General features: G+C 37.7%; 1 protein-coding gene across 6 annotated transcripts in view; it reads right to left on the bottom strand.

Annotated features, from left to right (window-relative positions):
• Positions 1-15,859, bottom strand: part of NUBPL (NUBP iron-sulfur cluster assembly factor, mitochondrial) — a 245,809-nt gene that overhangs the window by 128,819 nt on the left and 101,131 nt on the right. For 4 of the 6 annotated variants that reach the window (XM_003408450.4, XM_023546096.2, XM_023546098.2 and 1 more), the window contains 2 exons: positions 403-442; positions 221-311 (listed from right to left, as the gene is read on the bottom strand). The exons of 1 other annotated variant lie outside the window; for it this stretch is intronic. In XM_003408450.4, the coding sequence (XP_003408498.1) occupies positions 221-311; positions 403-442 (131 nt within the window). Of the gene's footprint in view, positions 1-220; positions 312-402; positions 443-1,277; positions 1,389-15,859 lie in introns of those variants that run through there. One more of the 6 variants, XM_023546100.2, reaches the window with a different exon arrangement.

Here is a 15,859-nt window from a genome sequence, read left to right as displayed (position 1 = left end):
CAGAAAGACAAGATGTCATGGTCAAAAAAGAAGAGCTTCAGAGTTTAAGACATGTTTCATTTCTTTACCTCCTCATCTGAAAACGACATCCAATTTCAGCTGGATTCCTTTGCAAAACATGTCAAATCTGACTGCAAATTTTTAAAGCAGTTCTCCAATCAGCAAATGCATAACCATAGCTTTGTCAACAATAACATGATATTTAAGGCAATTTTCTTACCTGCCTCAAGAGTTTCTCAATGGCTGACATTACCATAAGGCCTCTCCAAACAACTGGTGCAGTTTCTTCAACCAGGAAGCCCATAGACATACTGTAACAGTAATCCAAAAACACAACTAATATATATGAGTTAATCAATATTATTCTGAAAAGTAACTTAAAGTAAAAAAAGATATGCTCACCAAGCGATACCATAATTCAAAAGAGGTTTCATTAGGTTGTCTGGAATCAGGAAAAAAAAAACTTTTAGAAGTGTTAAGTCATTATACATCAACGAACTGACTTGTTTTCTTATCAAAATGTCAAATTAAAAATACAAATAGGCTGCTAATATTGCTGCTCTTTAACTTTCAAGTAATCTATTTCCATTTGCAATAGTTTAAACATTATACCAAGTATACTAGAAGATTCTTAATAAATAAAAAAGCTAAAAATAGTTGGGATATAGCTTTATTAAAAAAACATTCAACTTCAAATTTAGAAATATGTTTCTAAAAAACAGCCTCAATAATTAATTTTGTCTAGTGATGGCCTTTTAATATTTCAGACACTTCCAATTTTACTCACATATATAAACATATATGTGTATATATACATATACACACACATATACACCCTCAAAAGTGCTACCATGCCAGTCCTCTTCCACATATTGAGGGGGAAAAAAATGAGCATAGTATGCTTATAAAAACACCTTGCGAGGGGAGGGCACGGCTGGCAAACAAACGCAGAAGGCCTGCATCATTGGTATAAATTACAAATCAATGCTTATTTAACATGTATATGTATGTGTATACTATACACGGGCATACATGTATGTGTACACATATATACACATATACAAACACACACAAACATCTCATCAGCAAAAGAAGAGAATCAGTCTGTTTAACTGGAGCATTATTTTGCTTTTCTTTTTCGTTTATCTTGAAGAGTGAAAAGTATGAAAACCCAAAAGGTGGAAAAACTCTGTTTTGTCATCGGAGATAAAAAACAGCATTAACATCAAGAGAAAAGCAATCTACTGCTCATACTCAAGTGATCGACAAATTTTTACCACGAAAGGGTTTCTGCCGTCAAACCATCTGTGCAGCACACCCCAGTCACTCCTGCTGCCCTGTCCTACACTTCTCGCGGAAGGTGTCTTCATTTGTGCAGTTTGGACCAGTATTGAGCTGGCTGGTTTCAGAAGCTAATGAGGAAAATCATTAAAAAGTATATATCCACTTAAACATTTTATTTTAGCCTAAAACATGTCCTTGTCAACTCATTTACTAATCTCTTAACAAAGGGCCATACGCAGCCTTTCACTGAGTAGGCAGCCAGTAGATGGAATTCAGTAACAAATATGCTCAATAATCCTGCCTATATGAGTAGGAATCAAGTCAACAGCAGTGGGTTTTTGGTTTTTATATGCTTCATCAGAGCTGTGGTGGCACAGAGGTTAAAGAGCTTGGCTGCTAACTAAAAGGTTGGCAGTTCAAATCCACCAGCCACTCCTTGAAAACCCTACGGGTCAGTTCCACTCTGTCCTGTAGCGTTGCTATGAGTCAGAATCAACTCGACAGCAACAGGTTTGGTTTTTTGGTTTTTTATATGCTTTATCTGGAGCCCTGATGGCGCAGTGATTAAGTGTTCTGCTGCCAACCAACAGGTCAGCAGTTTGAATCCACCAGACACTCCTTGGAAACACTTTGGGGCAGTTCTACTCTGTTCTACAGGGTGGCTATGAGTCAGAATCGAATTGATGGCAATGGGTTTGGGTTTTGGTATATGCTTTCTCTAAGGAGCCCTGGTGGCAAAGTGGTTAAGTGCTCGGCTATTAACCAAAAGGTGGGAGATTCAAACCCAACAGCTGCTGCACTGGAGAAAGATAAGACAGTCGGCTTCCATAAAGATTTACAGCCTTGGAATTCCTATGGGGCATTTCTGCTCTGTCCCCTACAACCACTACGAGTCAGAATCAGTAATGGATTTGTTTTTCTTTTCAATATACTTCGCAATTTTCAGTTTCAGTCTCTTCTAAAACAAGAAAAAACTTAAAGAACATGTAATGCAATGTGAATGAAGAATCCTGATAGATTTTTTAAATTATTTATTCCCAAACGTTTACAGTTATCCCCCATACAAATTTGACAGAAATATTTTTCTTCCCATCAACCTTGTCAAATCTTTCCAAGGCATCCAACTTAAATTTTCAATGGACTAACTTTTTTCTATCATGTTCTACACTATTTTTTACTATTTTCATCAATTATATACGCAAATAGATTAAAAAGTCAAGTTGTACTATAAAATTGTTACTAAAAGTCAATAATCTCCAACACTCTCCCATTTCCTACTCCCCAGAGTCAACCACTCTCAACTCCTCAAATGACTTCCTTAGCTTTTTATTCTGAATTTATTTTAGACTTACAGAAATTTGCAAAAATAGTAGAGCGCTCATATACCCTTTATCCAGCTTTCCCTAATGTTAACATCTTACATGAAATTATCAAAACCAGTAAATTAACATTCATACAATACTATTAATAATCTACACACCTAATTCAAATTTTGGCAGCTTTCCTTCTACTGTCTTATATTAATGTCATTTTCTGGTCCAGGATTCTACATTGTTCAACTAATTCTTTGACCTCTATGCCTCTAAATAGCATGATTACTTTGACACTTCTTGTCATTATCCCATAAAAGATTATAGGATGTATGCCTCTTTCACAAAACAAGCACACTTCTCATGCACTCATCCTCCCAATATAATTTTACCATAATTTTTATTAAATTGCTAATCATGTGAATGTTAAGAATAGCTGAAGAATATAGCATGTTACAGGATTATTTTTCCTTAAAAAAAAAAAAATAGTCTCCCTGAATTTAATAATTGTATTTGGGGGGGTCTGTGCTCTCGAACATGTGTGTGTACATGTTACCTTTATTTTATATGTATTTGTTAGCACTTTGGTCCTAAACTCTCTTCTAGCTGTATAAATAATCTGTCAATATCAAAAACACCAAATGATTCCAACTCATAGTAATGCTATAGGACAAAGTAGGACTGTCCCATATGGTTTCCAAGGTTGTAAATATTTACAGAGGCAGACTGCCAAACCTTTCTCCCAAGCAGGGGCTGGTGAGTTTGAGCCAGCAGCCACTTGGTTACTAGGTGAGCACTTTTACCACTGCCCAAGCAGGGCTCCTAGTCAGTATCAAATATATTAATGAAATTTATTAGGCAGTTGATTAAATTTATCATCTTAAGTCCCTCCTGGAGCCTTTGTCTTTTGAATAACAAAAATTAATCAATCATTTCCTTTACAGTTCATCCTTTTGGATCCTGTTTTAGAAAACCTTCCCTACCATATGGTCATAAAGATATTCTCTTACATTTTCTTCTAAAACCTTCATAGTTTTATATTTCACATTTAAGTCCTTAAACCATCTGGAACTAATGTCTATATATGGTGTGAGGATTCATTTTCTTTTTCTTTTGATATGGATAATAAATTGTTCAGCATCAATAATCTGCAATGCCAACTCCGTCATAAATCAAGTTTCAATATATGTATTTATCTCTCATCTGTCAGTCTGTCATACTGTGGTGACTTGAGTGTTGCTGTGATGCTAGAAGCTATGCCACCAGTATTTAAATACCAGAAGGGTCACCCACAAACGACAAGTTTCAGTGGAGCTTCCAGACAAAGACAAAATTGAAAGAAGGATATGGTAACCTATGCTTCAAGGAAAAAAAAATCTTTTTTTTTCTTTAGCCAGTATAAGAACCTTATGAATAGCAGCGGAACACCATCGGACATAGTGGCGGAAGATGAATCCCTCAAACTGGAAGGCACTCAAAATACAACTAGGGAAGAGCTGCCTCCTCAAAGTAGAGTCAACCTTAATGACATGGATGGAGTAAAGCTTTCTGGACCTTCATTTGCTGATACGGCACAACTCAAAATAAGATGAAAGAGCTGCAAACATCCATTAATAATAGGGACATGGACTGCACGAAGTATGAATCTAAGAATATTGGAAATTGTCAAAAATGAAATGGAATGCATAGACATCAATATCCTAGGCATTAGTGAGCTGAAGTGGATGACTACTGGTCATTTTGAATTAGAAGATCGCGTGTTCTACTATACCGGGAATAACAAATTGAAGAGGAATGGCATTGCATTCATCATCAAAAAGAACATTTCAAGATCTATCCTGAAGTACAATGCTGTCAGTGATAGGATAATATCCATATGCCTACAAAGAAGACTAGTTGATACGAATATTATTCACATTTACACACCGAATGCTAAAACCAAAAATGAAGAAATTGGAGATTTTTACCAACTTCTGCAGTCTGAAATTGATCAAACATGCAATCAAGATGCATTGATAATTACTGGTGATTGAAATGTGGAAGCTGGAAGAAAGAAGAAGGATCAGTAGTTGGAAAATATGGCCTTGGTGATAGAAACAATACTGGAGATCACATGACAGAATTTTGCAAGACCACCAACATCTTCACTGCAAATACCTTTATTCAACAACATGAACGGCGACTACGCACGTGGACCTCACCGGATGGAATACACAAGAATCATGTCAACTACATTTGTGGGAAGAGACGATGGAAAAGCTCAATATCATCACTTAGAACAAGGCCAGGGGTTGACTGCAGAACAGACCATCAATTGCTGGTATGCAAGTTCAAGCTGAAACTGAAGAAAATTAGAACAAGTCCATGAGAGCCAAAGTACAACCCTGAGTATATCACACCTGAATTTAGAGACCATCTCAAGAACAGATTTGACACTAATGACCTAAAGCCAGACAAGTTGAGGAATGACATCAAGGGCATCATACATGAAGAAAGCAAGAGGTCATTAAAAAGACAGGAAAGAAAGAAAAGACCAAAATAGAAGTCAAAAGAGACTGTGAAACTTGCTCTTGAACGTTGAGTAGCTAAAGCAAAAGGAACAAATAATGAAGTAAAAGCACCGAACAAAAGATTTCAAAGGGTGGCTTGAGAAGACAAAGTATCATAGTGAAATATGCAAAGACTTGGAGTTAGAAAACCAAAAGGGAAGAATATACTCAGCATTTCTCAAGCTGAAAAAACAGAGGAAAAAATTCAAGCCTCAAACTGCAATATTGAAGGCTTCTACGGGGAAAATATTGACCCACACAGGAAGCATCAAAAGAAGACGGAAAGAATACACAGAATCACTGTACCAAAAAGAGTTGGTCAACGTTCAATCACTTCAGGAGGTAGCATATGATCAAGAACCAAAGGTACTAAAGGAAGAAGCTCAAGCTGCAATAGAGGCATTGGCAGGGGGAAAAAAAAAAAAAAAGGCTCCAGAAATTGATGGAATACCAATTGAGATGTTTCAACAAATGGATGCAGCATTGGAAGTGCTCACTTGTCTAGCCAAGAAATCTGGAAGATAACTACCTGGCCAACTGACTGGAAGAGATCCATATTTGTGTCCACTCCCAAGAAAGGTGATCCAAAAGAATGAGGAAATTATTGACCAATATCTTTAATATCACACACAAGTAAAATTCTGAAGATCATTCAAAGGCGGCACATCAACAGGGAACTACCAGAAATTCAAGCTGGATTCAGAAGAGGATGTAGAATGAGGGATAGCACTGCTGATGTTAGGTGGCTCCTGGGTGAAAGCAAAGAACACCAGAAAGATGTTTACCTCTGTTTTATTGACTATGCAAAAGCATTTGATAGTGTGGATCAGGACAAATTATGGATAACATTGCAAAGAATGGAAATTTCAGAACACTTAATTGTGCTCCTGAGGAACCTGTACATAGACCAAGAGGCAGTCGTTGGAAAAGAACAAGGGGATATTGCATGGTTCAAACCAGGAAAGGTACGCATAAAAGTTATATCCTTTCACCATACTTATTTAATCTGTATGCTGAGCAAATAATCCAAGAATCCAATAATCATATGAAAAAGACCAGGGCATCAGAATTGGCAGAAAACTCATTAACAACCTGTGTTATGCAGATGACACAACCTTGCTTGTTGAAAGCAAAGAGAACTTGAAGCACTTACTGATGAAGACCAAAGACCACAGCCTTCAGTATGGATTACACCTCAACATTAAGAAAACAAAAAAGATTCTCACAACGGGACCATAAGCAACATAATGACAAACAGAGAAAAGGCTGAAGTTGTCAAGGCTTTCGTTTTATTTGAATCCACAATCAATACCCAGGGAAGCAGCAGTCAAGAGATCAAAGGATGCATTGCTTTGTTAAATCTGCTGCAAAAGAGCAAAGATGTCACTTTAAGGACTAAGGTAGGCCTTCTCCAAGTCATGGTGCTTTCAATCGTGTCATATGCACGTGAAAGCTGGACAATGAATAAGGAAGACCAATAAATAATCAATGCCTTTGAATTATGGTGTTTGCAAAGAATATTGAATATACCATGGACTGCCAAAAGAACAAATAAATCTTTCTTGGAAGAAGTACAGCCAGAATGCTCCTTAGAAGCAAGGATGATGAGACTTCATCTCACATAGTTTGGACATGTTATCAGGTAGGACCATTCCCCGTAGAAGGACATCATGCTTGGTAGAGGCTCAGCAAAAGAGAGCAAGACCGTCAAGGAGACAGACCAACACAGTGGTTGAAACAATAGGCTAAAACGTAACGATTGAGAGGATAGCGCAGGACCAGGCCGTGGTTTGTTCTACTGTAGATAGGGTCACTGATTCAAAACCATCTCGATGGCACCTAACAACAACATGTATGTATAAATCTGTTTCTGAGCTCTAGATTCAGTTTCAATAGCCTGTGTGTCTATCCCTGGGCCAATTCTACCTGAAGTATATTGTTAAGAGTTGAATTGTGTCCTCTAAAAATACATGTTAAAATCCTAACCCCCTGTACCTGTGAATGTGAAGTTATTTGGAAATAGGGACTTTGCAGATGTAATTAGTTAACATGAGGTCATATGGACTAAGGCAGGCCCTAATCCAATAAGACCGATGACCTTATGAAAAGAAAACAGACACAGTCACAGTGAGTTGCAGAGGAAAGGCAGTAATGAGAGGACAGTCAGAGTTTGCAGTTTTGCCACCATAAGCCATTTCTTTAGGGAGAATCTATTGAGAGTAAACTTCACTCAGCTTTTGTTTGCCTAGAAAATATCTTTATTTCATTCTCAGTTTGGAGGATAGTTTTGCTGGATACAGAATTCTAAGTCCACATGTATTTCTTCTCAGCACTTTAAAACTGTAAAGAAGCTGTTAAGAAGCCAGTTGTCAAACTATTTCTAATTCATTTGACAACCACCTACCTTTTCTCTCTGGCTGCTTTTACAATCTTCTCTTAGTCTTTGTGATCCGATGTCAAGATTATTCATATTTATTCAATTTGGGATTAGAGGGGATCCCTGAATCTGGGGATGAGTGTCTTTCAACAACTCTGGAAAATTCTCAGCTATTATATATATATTGCCTCTGTCAAATCTTCTATACTATCTCCATCTAGAACTCTGATTGGACCTATGTTGAATCTTGTCATGCTATCCTCCATGTCTCTTAAGCTTTTTGTTTCTTTGTTTGCTTCCTTACTTGCTTGCTTGCTTGTTTTCTCCAATTCTCCTCTCTATGCATTACATTCTCGGTATTTTCCTTTCATCTGCCTTCCAGGTAGGTAATTTTCTCTTCAGCTATATCTAATCTGTTTTTACCTGTCCTCTTTCTAATTCCAATTATTACATCTTCTTTTCTAGAAGCTATCCTATATTCTTTTTTTCAAACCTATCTAATATATTCTGAGAGTCTGTTATTCCTTAACACACTTGCAATTTATTCTTGCATTTCTTTAAACATATTACATATTTTTTCACAATAAATATTTGAAAATTCCAATATATACATTTCTTTGGGATAGGATTTGGTAGTTGGATTTCAATTGTTTTCACTCATGATTGTTTGTTTCCTTGTGTGTTTAGTAATTTTATTCATTAATTCGTTCATTTAAGCCAGGGTTTGGCAAACTACAGCCTGCCATTTGATTTTAAATAAAGTTCTACTGGAACACAGCTTGCCATTTTTTAAATCTCCTTTACGTTTTTCCATTTATTTTCTGCTCTATTCAAAGCCAAAACCAGCATATAACCCAAATAACTACCAGTGAAGGACAGAATTCTTTCCCAGGTCACCCACTAAGGATGTGGGTGACCCAGTTTTTACATGCTCCTTCTCCAGTGAATGTTTCTTCCTCCTAAGGTCCTAAACTTTGCCTCTATTCCTTCATATATGGACCTATAACACCTTAAGGCCCTAAATCACCAAAGATCAGCAGGAAACCCCTACTGGAAACAACTCCAATACATATCTACACCACTGAGTTCATATACTCTTGTAATTTCTAAATTCTGAGAAATTGCCTTCCTTTCCTATGACCTTAGTTGTGCAGTGAAAAACTAATTTTTATTAATATTTTACCTAGTATCTTAAAGTACATCATCTATTCACTCACTCCTCCATTTGAAGTGGGTAATCTAAGTAGCCTGACTCTGTTCAAAAAAATGGCTTGAAGTTCAAACTGGATTAGAAGTTGAAATTGAGACAGTCAAAAGTCTGTTGAAAGTTTAAAGCCAAAATCTGACAGTACCTAAAGGATAATCTTTATTTTATCAGTATGTTAAATCTCAAACCAGAAAAATGAGTACTCTAAATATTTCTTGTAACTAGTAAACGATAAATTGTAAATTGAAATCTCAGCAAAGTGAGCAGATTCATCATCATGTTAAATGTGTTTCTTCAAAATTTAACAGGAACCGCATAAATAAAACAAAGGAAAAGAATTACATGGACATCTCAATTGATGCAGAAAAGGCATTTGATAATATCCAATGCCCTTTCCCAATAAAAGCTCCCAGCAAAATAGGAATTAAAAAAAAAATTCCTCAACATAATTAAAGGAATATATACAAAACCAACAGCCAACATATTCTCAATGGAAAAAGACTGAAAGCATTTCCCTTGAGAATTGTCGTATTGTGGGGGCTTGCATGTTGCTGTGATGCTGGAAGCTATGCCACTGGTATTCAGACACCAGCAGGGTCACCCATGGAGGACAGGTTTCAGCTGAGCTTCCAGACTTAGACAGGCTAGGAAGAAGGACCCAGCAGTCTACTTCTGAAAAGCATTAGCCAGTAAAACCTTATGAATACCACCGGAACACTGTCTGATATAGTGCTGGAAGATGAGCCCCCCAGGTTGGAAGACACTCAAAAGATGACTGGGGAAGAGCTGCCTCCTCAAAGTAGAGTCGACCTTAATGATGTGGATGGAGTAAAGCTTTCAGGACCTTCATCTGCTGATGTGGCACAACTCAAAATGAGAAGAAACAGCTGCAAACATCCATTAATAATCGGAACCTGGAAGGCATGAATTATGAACCTAGGAAAATTGGAAATCATCAAAAATGATATGGGACGCATAAATATCGACATCCTAGGCATTAGTGAGCTGAAATGCACTGGTATTGGCAATTTTGAATCAGACAATCATATAGTCTACTATGCTGGGAATGACAACTCGAAGAAGAACGGTGTTGCACTCATTGTCAAAAAGAACATTTCAAGATCTATACTGAAGTACAACGCTGCCAGTGATAGGATAATATCCATACGCCTACAAGGAAAACCAGTTATTACGACCGTTATTCAAATTTACGCACCAACCACTAGGGCCAAAGATGAAGACATAGAAGATTTTTATCAGCTGCTGCAGTCTGAAATTGATCGAACATGCAATCAAGACGCATTGATAATCACTGGCAATTGGAATGCGAAAGTTAGAAACAAAGAAGAAGGATCAGCAGTTGCAAAATATGGCCTTGGTGACAGAAACGATGCCGGAGATTGAATGATAGAATTTTGCAAGACCAACGACTTCTTTACTGCAAATAACTTCTTTCACCAACATAAACGGCAACTATACACATGGACCTCGCCAGATGGAACACACAGAAATCAAATTGACTACCTCTGTGGAAAGAGACAATGGAAAAGCTCAGTATCATCAGTCAGAACAAGGCCAGGGGCCGACTGTGGAACAGACCATCAATTGTTCCTATGCAAGTTCAAGCTGAAACTGAAGAAAATCAGAGCAAGCCCACAAGAGCCAAAATATGACCTTGAGTATGTCCCACCTGAATTTAGAGACCATCCCAAGAATAGATTTGACACATTGAACACTAGTGACCAAAGACCAGACAAGTTGAGGAATGACATCAAGGACATCATACATGAGGAAAGCAAGAGATCACTGAAAAGACAGGAAAGAAAGAAAAGACCAAGATGGATGTCATAGGAGACAGTGAAGCTTGCTCTTGAGTGTCGAGCAGCTAAAGCAAAAAGAAAAATTGATGACGTAAAAGAACTGAACAGAAGATTTCAAAGGGCCTCTCGAGAAAATAAAGTATGATAATGACATGTGCAAAGAGCTGGAGGTGGAAAACCAAAAGGGAAGAACATGCTCAGCGTTTCTCAAGCTGAAAGAACTGAAGAAAAAATTCAAGCCTTGAGTTGCAAGAGTGAAGGATTCCATGGGGAAAATATTAAACAACGCAGGAAGCATCAAAAGAAGATGGAAGGAATACACAGAGTCATTATATCAAAAAGAATTAGTCAATATTCAACCATTTCAAGAGGTGGCATATGATCAGGAACCGATGGTGCTGAAGGAAGAAATCCAAGCTGCTCTGAAGGCACTGGCAAAAAACAAGGCTCCAGGAATTGATGGAATATCAATTGAGATGTCTCAACAAACAGATGCAGCACTGGAGGTGCTTACTCATCTATGCCAAGAAATATGGAAGACAGCTTCCTGGCCAACTGACTGGAAGAGATTCATATTTATGCTATTCCCAAGAAAGGTGATCCAACCCAATGTGGAAATTATAGAACAGTATCATTAATATCACACGCAAGCAATATTTTGCTGAAGATCATTCAAAAACGGTTGCAGCAGTACATCGACAAGGAACTGCCAGAAATTCATGCCAGTTTCAGAAGAGGATGTGGAACCAGGGATATCATTGCTGATGTTAGATGGATCCTGGCTGAAAGCACAGAATACCAGAAGGATGTTTACCTGTGTTTTATTTATCATGTAAAGGCATTCGACTGTGTGGATTATAACAAGCTATGGATAACACTGCGAAGAATGGGAATTCCAGAACACTTAATTGTGCTCTTGAGGAACCTTTACATAGATCAAGAGGCAGCTGTTCAGATAGAAGACAAGGGGATACTGACTGGTTTGAAGTCAGGAAAGGTGTGCATCAGGGTTGTATTCTTTCACCATACCTGTTTAATCTGTAGGCTGAACAAGTAATCTGAGAAGCTGGACTATATGAAGAAGAACGGGCATCAGGATTGGAGGAAGACTCATTAACAATCTGTGTTATGCAGATGAAACAACCTTGCTTGCTGAAAGTGAAGAGGACTTAAAGCACTTACTAATGAAGATCAAAGACCACAGCCTTCAATATGGATTGCAACTCAGCATAAAGAAAACAAAAATCCTCACAACTGGACCAATGAGCAACATCATGATAAATGGAGAAAAGACTGAAGTTGTCAAGCATTTCATTTTACTTGGGTCCACAATCAACAGCCATGGAAGCAGCAGTCAAGAAATCAAAAGACGCATTGCATTGGGTAAATCTGCTGCAAAAGACCTCTTTAAAGTGTTGAAGAGCAAAGACGTCACCTTGAAGACAACGGTGCGCCTGACCCAAGCCATGGTATTTTCAATCACATCATATGCTTGTGAAAGCCGGACAATGTCTAAGGAAGACCAAAGAAGAACTGATGCCTTTGAATTGTGGTGTTGGTGAAGAATATTGAATATACCATGGACTGCCAAAAGAATGCACAAGTCTGCCTTGGAGGAAGTACAGCCGGAATGCTCCTTGGAAGCAAGGTTGGCAAGACTGCATCTTACATAATTTGGACATGTTGTCAGGAGGGATCAGTCTCTGGAGAAAGACATCGTGATTTGCAGAGTACAGGGTAAGCAGAAAAGCGGAAGACCCTCAACGAGGTGGATTGACACAGTGGCTGCAACAATGAGCTCAAGCATAACAACGATTTTAAGGATGGCTCAGGACCAGGCAGTGTTTCGTTCTGTCGTGCACAGGGTCGCTACGAGTCGGAACCGGCTCGACGGCACCTAACAACAACAACGATGTGCTGCATATATATATTCATATCTACTGGAGTACATAGGGGGCACAGTTATGGAAACTTCTTAGACATATGCAGATACCTCATGGGACTGAGTTACTGAACTTGAAGGCTAAGGACCATAGTCTTGAGGGACATCTAGGCCAAACGGCATAACAGTTCATAAAGATAATGTTCTACATCGTAGTGTGGTGAGTAGCATCTGGGATCTTAAAAGCTTACAAGTGGCCATCTGAGATAAAACTACTGGTCTCTTCTCATCTGGAGAAAAGAAGAGTGAAGAAAACCAAAGACTCATGAAAGTAATTAATTAGTCCACAGGATTAATGGCCCACACAAACCACAGCCTCCTCTAGCTGAGACCAGAAGAACTAGATGGTGCCCAGCTACCACCACCTATCACTGTGACATGGGAAAAGCTAGATGGTCCCAGTTAGAAGGGGAGAAAAATGCAGAACAAAACTCAAATTCATAAAAAAAAAAAAAAAGGCCACACTTACTGGACTGATAAGAGACTGGAGAAACCCCAAGATTACTGCCCTAAGACACCCTTTTAACCTGGAGCTGAAGCCACACCCAGAGGTCACCTTTCAGCCAAATATTAGATTGGCCTGCAAAATGAACAAGAACACCCATGAGGAATGTGCTCCTTAGAACAATCAACTATACAAGACCAAATGGACAACATTTGCCAAAAGCAAAGGTGAGAAGGCAAGGAGGGGCAGGGAAACTGGAGGGATGGAAATGAGGAAGGCAGGGTGGAAATGGGGAGAATGCTGACACATCGTGGGGATAGCAACCAATGTCACAAACAATCTGTATATGAATTGCCGAATAGGAAATAAATTTGCTATATAAACTTTAACCAAAAACAATAACATGTTCAAAAAAGAATTTAGCAGGGAAAAACATATATTGAACTCCCAAAAATGTTCTTCATACACATTAAAAAGAAAGTGAAAAAGCACATTCTTCTCTATCTTCCCCTACGTATTAGTAAACAAAATTAATACTGCTTAAAAGCATTTAACTTTAATTGACTAATAAAATTACCAGAAATGAAATGCTGGCATAGGCTAAAGCCATATTTTATACTTAATGGGAAAAGACTCTGAACAACAACCCATGATTATAGATACCAATTCATTTCTTTGCCTTTGAATTTTATTTAAAGAAAACATGTATGGCAATTCTTCCACATTAACTTAATACAAAAACTAACAAAGTATAATTGGTTGAAAGTTTACACAGAAACTTTAGAAGTCACTAATCTGTGAAAAACAGAGTTTTGAAGAGATCATCATTTGCTGAAGTTATGATGACACAGATCATTATTTCTTACCTCCTCATAACTTCATGATACCTCCCTCACACACTGAAGCACAAAAGATTCTCACTATAAATCAAACCATTTCAATTGCCACAATGCCACTTACAGCCTGAATGACATTCTGATGCATCCTCATCATTCTATTACAACCAAGTTCTATCATTTCTAACAGATGTGAATTTAATTAGTGGATTTTATGTCACCAGTGGATTTCAAACAGATTTAGAGACTGCTTTTTTTTATTATTATTATTATAAATTGATTGTCAAGCTAGAATAAATGGCACTGTAATCATGTTAAACTGAATAGCTGGGTAAAAACGAAATAGGCATAAGAAAGGCTGTTTTAAGTCTTTTTATTAAAGTTGACATAATTAAATTTTCCAACGGTAACTCTAATCTAGAATCAGATCTTCTTTCTGTGGGAATTCCACTGCCCACGAATTAGCTAAGTAGCTGGCATTTTCATTTACTTGGTATTAGCAACAAGCCTGAGAAACCTCTGTACCTTCTACTCTATTCCCTGACTCCAAAGATGAAGGAAGAGTTTCAAATATACTTGAACCCAGGTTCAGGGATATACGCCTGAAGAAATTATAACTTGAAACCATATAACTAGAGGCATTAAATCCATTTTTAAAAATGAAAAGAGAATACAGCCAAGAATGTAACAACCTCATTTCATGAATTTTAAAGAATATTTAAACACAGAGTAAAGTAAACAAAAAAGCTCTCTAAAGACAAGCCTTTATCCACATATTAATGAGAAGACAATCAATGGTATAAGATTGTTCAGAACGTAGAAAAGGGCATCCAGTATAAACTTTATCATTTCACTTTCTCACCATCCACTTTCCTATTCCTTCCTTTCTGAAACCAAGATTCTTTATTATAAGAAATGAGATGCAAAAACGTGTTGCAGCTACTACAGACCTGTCAGGAGAACTTCAAGTGGCTAGAAGAGACAAAGCAGACCCATCAATTAATAATGGTGCCCAGGAGAGGTTTAGAATACCCTACTTGCTTACTTCAAAGAAACGGAGAAGGATTTAGAGAGAAAAGGTGAGTAGAGGTGGGAGAATGGAATGGGCCCAAACTAAAAACTTACATACCAACCTGGACAGCCAAAAGGTAATAAGGTAACACTATACAGAAGTAGAGATGAGGGATATCTAGAAAATGAGAGAAGGGAACTTCTTAACTGTTTTTGCATTTTTCTGCTTACTTTCACTCTTAATATAAATATTTCATTTGTCTTCAGCACATTTTTTTTATTTTGTACCATCTTAGAGCCATACTATCCCATCCCAGGCAACCTACCATCAAAAAACTGAAATGCATTCAGGCAACTCTTTCAATAAAAAATTGCCCCTCTATTTTCCAACCTGTCCCTTACTCAACCAAAATTCTCATTTTCTCAGTCTAGGCAGTTTCTGCTGGGAAAACAATCTGATTCAAGTAAATCACATTCATAACTTAACCTCTGCAAAGGATGTAAGTATTTTTTTACATAGAAACCATTATTAGCTCACTAGAATATAAATGAGAGAATGCTTAAGAGATATATGGGTGCCAGCGTGGCATCTGAGATTCTTGTCTACTTGGGGTTGAGACTTCATTTAGTTAATCATTCAACAGATATTTACTCAATAACTAGAAATACGGGTAAGAAACTTGGCATCCTACTTCTGAAACTTTGCCACTTTATATCGTAGAAATTAAAAGGAAGAGGTGAAAGGATGGCTAGAAACAAATAGGAGCAACAGGACTTTAAGGTAAAGATGATCAATACTTGACTTACGTACTGTCCAACAACCCATATGACATCATTACCTGCCTCCAGCCCACTTTATATCTGCCTTGGTATTGCTAATTGACCACAGCATTCTTGCCTGCTACAGCCAGATATGGTCTCAGAATTTTTTCAACACAATTATTTCAGGTAGCCAGCTGGTATTTAAGATGAAAGCTATGTGCCATCTCCAAGTTAAGGGAGCAGTCTGGCTCTGGGAAGGAAAATTAAAAAGATGACACTCATACTCAGTCTGGAAGAGTAACAACAACAGCAGTTC

The sequence above is a fragment of the Loxodonta africana genome, chromosome 10 (genome assembly GCF_030014295.1).
Source record: "Loxodonta africana isolate mLoxAfr1 chromosome 10, mLoxAfr1.hap2, whole genome shotgun sequence".
NCBI lineage: Eukaryota > Metazoa > Chordata > Mammalia > Proboscidea > Elephantidae > Loxodonta > Loxodonta africana.
This window is presented reverse-complemented; position numbering and strand designations above follow the sequence as displayed.